At 40.9% G+C, this 12508-nt stretch overlaps 1 protein-coding gene across 4 annotated transcripts in view; it reads right to left on the reverse strand.

Moving 5' to 3' along the window:
- Positions 1-1621: 1621 nt before the first annotated feature.
- Positions 1622-12508, reverse strand: part of vti1a (vesicle transport through interaction with t-SNAREs 1A) — a 343061-nt gene continuing 332174 nt past the window's right edge. For all 4 annotated transcript variants that reach the window (XM_078223312.1, XM_078223314.1, XM_078223311.1 and 1 more), the window contains one exon: positions 1622-3851. In XM_078223312.1, the coding sequence (XP_078079438.1) occupies positions 3758-3851 (94 nt within the window). In that variant the 3' untranslated portion in view covers positions 1622-3757. The remainder of the gene's footprint in view (positions 3852-12508) is intronic.

Below are 12508 nucleotides of genomic sequence, written 5' to 3' on the forward strand. Positions count from 1 at the left end.
TTCTTCTCCCAGAGGGTGGTGAATCTCTGGAATTCTCTGCCCACTGAGGTGGTGGAGGCTACCTCGCTGAATATGTTTAAGGCGCGGATGGATGGATTCCTGATCGGTAAGGGAATTAAGGGTTATGGGGATCATGCGGGTAAGTGGTACTGATCCACGTCAGATCAGCCATGATCTTATTGAATGGCGGGGCAGGCTCGAGGGGCTAGATGGCCTACTCCTGCTCCTATTTCTTATGTTCTTATGTTCTTATGTTCTCTCCAAAGGGGTACCAAAGAAATACACAAAGCTCGCACCTGCTCTTACCTCTACTCTGCACACTTCAGGTTTCACACTCCTGGGCTACCAAAATCGGATGCAAGTGGAGGCAGCTGCTTCCGTGAACTGCAGGTGTATGAAATATGAACCGCTCCCATTCCTGCCTCCGCAATCCGCTATTTGTGTCATGACAGAGAGGCTCTCCATCGTGGTAAAATTCAGAGCCCATGCATGCATGTCATCATATATAGACTCCTTAAGATTTCAGACTTTTCAGAATGCATCGATGGTGAAGCTGGGCTTGTGATTAGGTCAGCGAGTTAGAACGTGGTCACCAGTAAGAAGAGTTTGGAACTCATCTCATGCACAGTCCTCGGAAATCTTTAAGCTGCATTTAAATCTTTAAGCACTCCGAATCATTAAAGTTTCACCTCTTCGTAATCCTGTCAAAAGCATTTAATCATTTGTTTTAGGACAAATGTGACCGAAAGATGTTGTTGAATGGTTTAAAATGATAACGAGCTGGGTGCCACAAAGTACTTATTACACTGACAATATAAAGTCAGGTTAAATAGATTTCAGTTACATGTAGCCATTTTCTGATCAGATCTCACTGAATGATGAAACAGGCTCGTGGGGCTGAATGGCCTACTCCTGTAACTATGTACTTTAATGAATCAAAATTCCGAGTAAATATCCTTTAAGCAGATGTCATCAAGTAAAGTCACAGGGATATTATTTTTCACATACAGGGAGTATAATGTTAAGGCTTCATACAGTGAGATGTTGCTGCTAAATCGAAAGGTATGTAACAGCCAGTTACATATAAGAATGCACAAGTCATTGTGGGTTGGATAACCAGATGTATCTAAATTCGTTTTGAGTTTTGAACAATCCGCAATGCTGCAGTAAAATATAAATAAATAAGGATAGTATCACTTTTGTGATGTATTTAAATGATATTATAGAATGATCCTTTGCATCACTAATTAGAATGACAGTCATGACCTATTGTATCCAGTGATTTGGACATTTTTGTTTTACCAGCTTTGTAAAAAGATAATATTCAACAACTGTGATCTATGCTGGGATTAGAATTTCAGGGGTCAAAGAGGGATTTTGATTTTCAGAGTCTGGGCAGAATTGCTTTAAAATCTCACGAGTTCAGTTTAAAAATGAATGAGGAAATAGGTTATCCAGGAGTCATTGTAAAAAAAAAAATCAATAGACAGCATATATCCACTTGGGTTATCAAAATCCTTGAATTTGAAGAAAAAAAACACTTAAGGTATCGTACAGTGCAAGCTTTGAAATGTGATCACTCAGTATAAAGCAGAAAAAAAAAGGCGACACAAACAGTTCATTCTTTTGGAATGTAATACTGTAATTGATACATTAAATAACATACACATTCCATACATCTAATGCAGAACAAGGGGAAAGCAAACACAGAGGCAGATTTCATAGCTCTTTGTACAAAATCGACTGAATAAATAAAATACCAGAAAACATTCAACTCCAAGTGGTCATTACAATAATGCCAAAATTCACACATAATTAAGCCTGCTTTTTTTTTCATACGTGTGGAAATGTAAGTGCATGAATATGTATGGATTTTTTTGAAATATCTCATTATTAGAAAATATAACCTAAAGTTAGCAGTAATTTATAAATCATGACACACTTCCAGATTGCCAATTAACTACCAGTTCTTTCTTAAAGTGAGGTTTCTTTGTCGACGCAGAGCTCACAGTCAAAGTCATGTAAAGGGGTTAAAATCTGCATTCATTAAACATTGAAGCATGTGTGTACCCACTGATTTTGTTGCCCCGAGAATAAGATATAACCTATTTTTGACAAGTTTTCATCTTCTCCGCGGAAAGACAGTGAAACCCTCAACCACTACATGAAACCAAATAAGTCACAAGGAGGTTGGTAATGAATAATCCATTTTATATTCCAATGGTACCCGCAGCTCTGAGGGGTGGATTTCTGCCAGATGATAGCACGACTGCAAAAGAAACCACATGACGCAGCTGATGTTTAAAGAAAACAGACATAAGCCCAGAACAGATCATTAGCCACAAAACTGTTGTTTAATGCAATTTCTTAATGAACAAAATAGTTGATCCTAATAATGAAACAAAATAAAATGTTTAAACAGCAGCCAGGTTGTTGGTGATGCACAATTATTTCCTTGTCAAGTTTTTATGATTTAATGAGGTCCACTGGGACTGACATCTGTCAGTCAACCGTGACTTTTTGACACTATTACAACTTCAAATACATTTTCAGGCAGGCTGTTTTCTTCAGGTTTGAAATACTGAAATGATCTGACAGGTTTTATAAAAAAAAAGAGAAAGGAAAAAAAAAGTATTGTGAAGAACGCAATTTTTTTTCTGTGTGGTAGACAATCTGTGCTGCCATGGTAATAAAAAAAAACTATGCGGAGGTCATTATCTGATGAGGTTTGGTGAATTGGTGGAATTTAAGATAATGATAACCTCAATGGGTTTTACCCACATGGGATGGTCAGATCTGCACAATTTTGTTCACGATTAATTTGAGCCTTTGAAGCTCTCAGCTCTGAAGCAAAAGCAAAGAAAGCCCCCCACCAAGCCAGTTCCAAAATAAGACAATTCAGACTGCCTTAAACAGAATATCAAATGCTCTTCATCGTGTAGCTACGAACTGACGTCAGGCAACGCTCGAGGTTTGCTGTCATTTACATGGAGCATTTAAAATTTGCAGCAGCAGCCTTTTAGAATGCTGATTTGTGTTTCTAATTTTTTTTTTAAATTGCAGCTTGGCATCTTTTAAGCATATTGCACTTTTATTACAGAAAGTAGGACCCACGGGTTCGTGATATATTTCCATTATTTTGTTAAGAGAAAAAAAAACAGCTGCCTGCATATTCCATAATGTTACATGATGCATTTGTGGGAGCGGGAGTGTCACAATCATTAATTGGTCTGTGCTTAAAATCTAAACCAACGTGACGTCAGAGAATTAAGCAATCCACTTGTCCTTTGGACCTGGGAGTTGTGTATGTCAGGGCGGCACTCTACGTCTTATTTTTTTTTAGTTAACCACAGTTCCCCATCATTTATCCTCTGTAGATATAACCTGCAAGCTGTTGACAGATTGTACACACATACACAAAGGTCTGTAAGCACACCAACATACAATCCCATCACAACAGGACTTAAAATGATTCTACTTTTCTTTTCTTCTGCCAGCACTGAACACACAGCAACACCTCAACAATCCCAGTTATAACTAAAAAAAAATCCAAGTCACCTTCTCAACAACAGCAAAAGGAAATAAGCAAACAATGATACAAAAAAAACCCCATTTTTTTTCCCCCGGCTTGTACCGGAGTCAACGCGCAGTAGAGAAGAAATCTGTCAGTGCAAGAAGATGATTCATGTGACCAATTTGTCCTAATTACACAGAACAAGCAGTTTGTCGTTATTAATCACAGAAGAATAGAGATGTATCAGTGGCCTGTGACAGCAAAATAAATGGCCAGCACAATGGTGAGGAGAATGATGGCGCCCAGGATAAACATGAGGATCCGGTTCTGGATGATCCTAGACAGGGAATTTAACAGAGGGGGCAGGGGGGAGGAAACAAAAAGAAAAGTAAAGGCATATTAGAATTTGCAACAAATAAAATCTTTAACTCAGCTAACTTCAGTGATCAAAGCTGTCACAGTCTGCAGGCTGGAGGTGCTCATGTAGATGTAACGACTGAATAGCATTGAAAGCTTTGCAGTATCAAATAGCAGCACATTTATACTTTCACGTTTCTACATGAAACTACACATATCGGATATAATTCCCGCTGTTTGCTGAACACAGCCAGCTTCTGTTTACGGTGAGGGCTTGAAAATTACTTTCAAAGTGAACATTAAACAAACATACAGACTCACATCCACAAGTATATTGCACTTCTTTAAAAAAAAAAGTGCACAAAGGTACCAAGCATCCAATTATTGTCGATTATATGGATGTCAAATTCTTAAATGCCCAGTAGAGATAGCAAGGGGGGGGGTGGGGGGGGATTTAAAAAAACTTGCACGTGCTGAAAATCTCTAATAACACCAGAAGATGCTGGAAATACACAGCAGGTCTGGGTCATCATCTGAAAAGATTAAAGTCAGGTTAACGTTTCAGGTGTGGAACCTTTGGCAGAACAGTTTTGATCAAAGGTCTACACACCTTAAATATTAATCTGTCTTTTCTCTTTACAGTCGCTGATAGACCTGCTGTGCACTTCCTGTATTGTCTGCTTTTATTTCTTAATGTCTCGTATTTACAAATGAAGCCAAGGAAGAATGTGTGAAGGGCATTGCTTTGCACTAAACAAGCAAAATGTAGATCGGATTGCAAATGATACATGTCAGATCACTAATACCCTCCTCCCGACACTCCAAAGGGGCTGCTCTCTATCCTACTGACAGGTTACAAAATTATCACATTTGCTGACATGTCTTCTGCAAAACTGCTTTAGTTTTTGTCCACAATCTAAGCAGGAGATGAATGACCACCTCTGTCGCCATTCATCACTCACTGCAAGCGCTGGATCCATCTTGCTATCTGACTACTCCTGCCAGCAAGGATCAACAGAGGAACCTTCAGCAACCCCCAATGCTAGCCAGCTTGTACCCAGACCACTGAAACAACAAAGGAAATGTGTAAATGCTCTTAGCTTTCAACATAATGAAACCTGCCTGCAGACCTGGTGTACTGTATTGTCAACGGTTTCAGGAAAAGGATTCCTAGAACCAAACCACGAGTTGAAAAGGACGAAAACAGAGGGAGCATTGCTCCATTAAAGCTTCAGTTTCCCTGTTACTGCCTTACACAGGCAGCTTTCAAGTGTATCAAACTGCATAAAAACCTCCCCTGGATATAACTATTTCCTTACGAGGCTTCAAGGAATTTAGCTACCGTCTTTTCTTGTGTACAGAAACTAAGTATGGATACTTTTGCTTCTGAAGACAGGAATGCTGGAGTTGCGTATACGTTTTAAAGAACAATGCAGATGAGATTTGAAAATATGAGCAATATTTTACAGGGAAATAAATAAATACAACCAACGCAAGATAATCAGTGGCATTTTGTTTCATTGGTATTTTAGGTATAAGAATGACATAATATTAAAGCTTTCAATAAGATGGTAAACAAAAGCCTGTTTTACTGGATGCAATTTCTTTTTAAGTCAGTATCTCAATTTTGTCCAACTGTTTTTATCGCCTTACTCTCAACCTCTTCCTTACTTAGCGCATCTACTCTTGACTTAATTTTGCAGAGCGCCAACTAATAAAACAAGGATTCAAACTAAAAGCATTCTTTTAACATAATTAGGGCTAAAATTCGGCAATACATTAGAGGCAGGATTCTAATAATAAAGGAAACATTTTCACTTTTTAAAAGGAAGTGAGGTGCAAATAAGAATCTGAAGGCTCAGTAAATTAGTCGGCTTTAACCTTGGGTCACTTTGATTACAAATATTTTCAAGTTGCGATAATTAATCGTAATGAGCATTTTTATCGTAGACAATAAGTCGGAGGAAAAACATGGAGGCTGCACATTGAGCCGATAACAGAATGATACTTCTTCACAAAAAAAAATCTGCATTTAATTCACTCCTCATTGAACTACTTAATTTAGCTTTCTTCACTGTTCTTCAAGGACTATCTATATTCTGGTAGCATCGTAACCATTAAAAACCTGCTTTTAAAGAGATTTGAAATCATCAGAATTATAACAAACAGATAAAGGAGATGGTACAGGCTTGATTAAAATGTGAACTTCATATTTTGTTACTTTCCCTCATACTATGCTAATACTTCTACAATGGCATGAATGAGAGTAGCTAATTGCTTCCTCAGGATGTTCTATAGGCAACAAGCCTTTCCACTTAGATGGCTTCAAAATCCTGACTATAGCTGGATTGCTTATTGAGATACACATGCTTTACATTCCTCTGTATCATCAGTTCAGTTCAAGGCCATGGATGGTAGATATAATAGAAATCAATTTTTTTTGCTGGAACAAATCAACAAAATCTCAAGAATATCCGTAGCAGAAGAACACAAAGGAAAACGACAAGACGGATCAATATATTCACAACTGGTTTGATTAACAAAGTATGCCAATATCAAAAGTGTACTCAGTGCTCAACACAAACATGAAGTTAAAAAAAACCCCACAGAAGCGCTGGTGGATGTTTGTCAACAACAACACGCGCAGGTAGGAGTAGTAGTATAGGTAAGATTACTTCCTCTGTAATAAGGGTAAGGTACAGAACTGTAAACTGTTTGTCCATTAAGTGGCCTGACATAATTTGTGCCGAAGAGTTAACATGTGAAGAGCTCTTGATCTTGGTTGTTCTGTTGGGGGGGGGGGGGAATGGTGTCGGGTATGGGGGAGGAGGATGGAATGCACAAAGGTACTTTAAACCAAGTATTAAATCTTATCTCACAGTGGCGTGGGGAGGGGTGCTCGAGAAGAGGGAAACGGCCTCATGTGCGCCTCCTAGCTAGAAGCTCCCGAATGTAATTGATCAGGAGTAAAGATGATGGCCACCTGCTGGGGAAAATCTTTCATTTCTCTATTTTTCTTTTAAAATGAAAGGTTGCGTCCTAAATGACAAGAAACCGTGCGTGCGAATGTACGTGTAGTCAGGCCCATGGAATTGCAGGAAATAATGGTTTGAAGGATCAGACTGCACAATGCTAGTTTTGATCAATTTGCTAAAATGTAGGAAAGCTCCGATTTGAGTTCCGTTCAATGTTAGGGACTGCCTGGCTCTACAGATGGGTTAGTTTTGGGGCCCATGTTTGAAGCGGTAACTAGACCAGAAGCATAATCCCAAATGACAAGGGACCTTGAGGGAGGGTCACATTAATCAAATACTGTTTCTGGGAAAGGTGGGTGGTTGACATCACCTCATGTCCAATACCGTTTTAGACAGGGAGCGTGTAAAAACTCAATGCTGTCTCCTCCTCTAAATGATTTCAGCTTGAGGCCTGTCACGGAACATGTGCTAACTGACTGCACATTCAAAAACGCACGCATGGCTACCAATTGGCAATTTAGCATGGCCAATCCACCTAACCTGCACATCTTTGAACTGTGGGAGGAAACCGGAGCACCCAGAGGAAACCCACGAAGACAGGGGGAGAATGTGCAAACTCAGACAGTCACCCAAGCTGGGAATCGAACCTGGGTCCCTGGCGCTGTGAGGCAGCAATGCTAACCATTGTGCCACCTTGATGCTGATGCCACCTGCTCCTGCCAACGATGGCATAGAAATTGTGGGCGATAGAAACTTTGATAGCCAGTGAAAGGATAGTCTCACCTTGCTGTGCGGCTGCAGGTTGAGTTGTAGGAGCTGGCACAGTTCAGTGACCACCTCCATGTGGAAATGCAAGTGCCTCTCGCTAAGGGGGCTGTTACGAATGCTCCCTAAAGCCCTTTGTTGGGTAGAGCCTTCTACTGAGAGTTTCACTGCCTCTGCACAGTTCTTCTCCTCTCTCCGGCTAGGGTTACATTTACAACTTACCTGTAGCCCAAGAGGGAGTCACAAGCGTCCCATCAGGAAGCATCCCGGCCACAGTTTTGGTCAGTTCAGGGTTTCTCTTGAGCCAGCACCAGCCGTGAACAGAACCCAATCTCATGGGCCAGACATGCCTCAGAAATTCATCCCGATAATTCATTTTTATACAATTTTATAGGCCACAGATTTACTTTATTGTGGTAAGAGGATGGCACAGATGGCCTGGCAATTTATGATGATGAAGCACTTAGAAGGGGAAGGTATCTGAATTCTGCTGTCAAAGTAATACTGAAATGAATGGAACTCGCAGGATTGCATGGCAGCTCCACACGAGGAGCAGATACACGGTTGCAAGGCCTGTTCCAGTTGCGTTGCTCTATTGCGAGCTTTGTAAAAACAACTGTCTCACTGTCTGCCTCACCATTGACATGCACTGAATATCGTGAAGTTGCTGTGGATATGCAGTAGATACAAACCAAACCTGCAGCAGATATCCACGACCAGTAATTCATAGAGTAACAATGTGATAATTGTTACTGATTGCCAGTCAATCTCTCTGGTATAGAAAATTAACTGTTATAAAAAAAAGAGGAATCTTATTCCTTTCGGCTGTGATTGGTTGTTGCATTCACCCGGTTTCCAATGCCCTCACTGGGACGTTCTCAGCTTTTGGCAACTTTTTTTTGTTCATTCATGGGACATGGGCATCACTGGCGGGGCCAGCATTTATTGCCCATGAGATAGTTGCCCGAGGGCAGTTGAGTGTCAAACACATTGCTGTGGCTCTGGAGTCACATGTAGGCCAGACCAGGTAAGGATGGCAGATTTCCTTCCCTAAAGGACATTAGTGAATCAGATGGGTTTTTCCGACAATCAACAATGGTTTCACGGTCATCTGTAGATTCCTAATTCCAGATATTTTTTATTGAATTCGAATTCCACCATCTGCTGTGGTGGGATTCGAACCCGGGTCTCCAGAGCTGGGTTTCTGGATTAATAGTCTAGCGATAATGCCACTAGGCCATCGCCTCTCCAACTACGTGGACAAAAACACTTTTGAGCCGTAGGGTGCAAGTAAAGTCGAACTACCTGCGGATCCCAATAGTTGCCCAATTACAGCAAAATCAGGGCCATCAATGGGCATTTGGTGTGAGGCATGGGCGCGATATTCTGGCTGTATAAATTACAAGAACTGTTTCCTAGAAATATCCTATATTGATAGTGTGATAGATTTTAACCTGAGAAATTCTATCTCTGTGACGTGGAAATAAAATGGATGCTCTCAATGAAAAGCCACCACAAAATCCCCCAACAACGTACCCCAATAAAAGGGGAGGTTTTACAACACAAGAAAGAGACCCAAAGACCGACAAATACGGCCAACAAAAAAAGCAAACATCTGGTTCTCCAAATTAGCGACATGTTGAAATGTTTTCCTGTGGCAGGAAAAGAAGAATGTGGAAATAGAAAGTGTACAGCTTGGCCGCACACAGTTAGCTTTATTCAGCCAGTTAACTTGGAGTGGCCCGGTTTCGAAACACAAAAAGTTGTCACCTGCACTTTTAAACTTTATTTTTAAAGTTGTTTTTTTTTCCCTCCTACATTGCTCTTTCGGCGCCATCAACTACTTTTAGCCAAAGGCTGGCAGGATGCTCAATCCCAAGCCCTAGCCAGTATTGTATCCAGCAAGTGAGTAAGTTTAAGTTTATTAATTAGTGTCACAAGTAGGCTTACATTCACACTGCAGTTAAATTACCGTGAAAAATCCCCTAGTTGCCACACTCCGGCATCTGTTCAGGTCCACTGAGGGAGAACTTAGTATGGCCAATGCACCTAACCAGCACGTCTTTCGGATTGTGGGAGGAAACCAGAGCACCCCAGAGGAAATCTACGCAGACACGTGGAGAATGTGCAGACTCCGCACAGACAGAGACCCAAGCCGGGAATCGAACCTGGGTACTTGGCGCTGTGCTAACCACTGTGCCACCATGCCGCCAGTCAGTCCCAGTCAGTCCAGAATGGACTGGGTAGCCCTTAGCCCTGCTGGGAAGCATCTGCCCGAGAGTTAATAACTCACTACTTGCAGACAGGTATGGAACCAGTCACGAACATTTACTTGCTTTCAGAATATATTGTAAAATCATATCATTCTTTAACCATTTGAACTTTACTTAAAGCCCACTGCCAATCACCAACCTTGTACTAATGAGTTGATGTTTTGAAAAACTGAGAGAGAGTAGGCCAAAAATAAAATATATCCTAACAAAAGTGGTAGCTCCTATTCACATTTGCAATGATTTCCATTAACTGCAGCTTGTTTTGCAGGTTTAGTAGAAACCAAATTCCCCTGGTTTCTTGGATATTCGAGATATAGATAAATGTTAATCTTTGATGCTTATGTGTAAATCTCCAATTCCTAGCAAATGTTGCACTACACAAAAAAAAATGTGGTCGGAATTGGAAGAGAAACTTCTTGCGAAGGATCTTCTTGTGTGAACTGATTCCATGCAGCAGGCTGGTGTTTTGCACCCAAGCTCTAACAAATCAGCAGCAAGGTGTCCTGACTTTGTTATCCTGATAGACATTTTACTGAGAGTCTTTGAGAGATAAAGTACTGACTTGACCTGTGACTTTCCATTCACCTGGGGAGCCGGGAGGTGGGGGAGATGGCAGCCTTCGACACAAAACTGTTCAAAGGCCGGTGACACTAATCACAATTGAAGAGGAGTGTGTGAAGTGGAAATTTTTGATGGTTCTGTAACTGAACTAAAACATACAAAGACCCAGGATAGTGGGATTATAACTACCCAACATCAGTTTAACCCGGTCACTTTGACAGGCTGACAAGACTGAAATGTTTGGAGGAGTTGCTCTGACAGTAGGCCGATTTTAAAAGAAGGGAAATTTACCAACTAGGAAAACTGAAAATCTTAAACCGGTGCATGCACATTGTAAACCTACATTTTAAAAGCAAAGAAACCAGCTGTTTTAAAGCGCAGAGGAATTTAGTTGTATTGATAGACAATGGGTGAGATTTTATGGCCTCGCTGATCCTGAAACCATAACATCCCGCCCAAGGCCAAGGGGTCTTTCCATTGTCCGCCCCTCGCCCTCTCCGATTCCTGTGGCGGGCGGAACGATAAAATTCCAGTCATCATACCAAAACGTGATTGTGTCTTGCTAAGAGGACCTTCTCATTCTCTTTAAGTAACAGCACATTTCCATATAGTACTGTGGCTGTGCCCAATATACCCTGAGGGAAATGATCACATTTTCAATGTGATGTAACTCCGTATCCAAAGCAGATAAACAGCACAAGCAGTCCTTCCGCTGTCATTTCACAAGTGCGTATGTTGGCGAACTGGATTCCATTTCTCTTTCTGATTTATCAACACAGAAAAACTCTTGTAATTTAGAGATTTGTAATCAAGGGAATCCGCTCAAGTTTCTTCCTGCAGCCACCTTTTTTAGTCTGTTGCTGGAGACCTCACTGAGGACAATTATTCACGTGTGATATTTCATTTCACCATTTCTCTTTTAATTGATGGGGCAGCCATTTTGATCACGTTTAAATCTCTTAATTTGATCACGACTTTTGAGAGGAGGGAAAAAAAAACGATATTGAGACTGCCAGGCCCAGACAGGCCAGAGAGTCCGTCCCACCTCTGTTACATAGCCCGAGTCCAACTCTGCCAGTTCAGAGAAAGAAGAATTCCATTGACGAGGATAGGGATGCATCTAAGGCAGCAAGCGAAATAGTGGGAGTGCCGTGTTACTGAGAAGGCAGTCTAATGCAATATTATTGGAACAGGTCATTGCCTATTTGCTGCCTTTTTTAAACATTGAAATTTTGTATTTGAATTGACTTTTGCTTCCCCAAGAAACAGTATATTTTTGCACTCTATTGTGCCAACACATGTCGTAGCTCTTGTACTGCAGCAGCAGTGATGAGGATCCGGATGTCAGCTTTCAACATATAAAGCCCATCTTTTCCTCCTTCTGCTCCAGATCAAATGCATTGGAAATGATGTATTACACACAACAAAAAAAAATCTTCAGCAGCATTACAAAATATAAGGAAAAAAAAAAGAGAGGTTCAAAACCATTCCTCTTGTTTTAAGCGAACGTTCATAAATATTTCAGTTTTTGCAGCTAATAATCTGCCCAGGCATCACTGGAACAATTGGGACCTTTTGTGAAACGGCGCTTTACACACAAACATCTTGCTCAGAACTGTTTCTCTGCATTTTCTGAGAACTTCGGCAGTTGCCTCCAGCAAATTTTACAGCTGCAGTCTCCCAGCACCTCACGGGTGGGTGGCTTTTAAAGGCACAACGCTGATTGGCTGGATCTGTAAACCCAGCATCTCCCCAGCGTTTACTCGGATGATACAAAGGTTTCTGCCCCGTCTAGACTTGAATCAGAGAACAATAATCAGAACGTGCCCTCTGCAGCACATTTGTACCATTTTCACAGATGTAAATAACTGGGGCTAACCAAAGCCAGCACAACGCTATTGTCTCCCTGCAACTCGAGGCCAACAACACAGACTGCAGGAGAATTGTGCTTTGACAATTGTATTAATAGAATTAGTAGAAATATTTCAAGGCGTTTTTTTTTTTCTTTCTTTTTCCCACACTCGTTCAAGACTTTGAAGGAAATGTTCCTGAACCTGCACTCA

Source organism: Mustelus asterias, chromosome 11 (assembly GCF_964213995.1).
Source record: "Mustelus asterias chromosome 11, sMusAst1.hap1.1, whole genome shotgun sequence".
In the NCBI taxonomy this organism is placed as follows: domain Eukaryota; kingdom Metazoa; phylum Chordata; class Chondrichthyes; order Carcharhiniformes; family Triakidae; genus Mustelus; species Mustelus asterias.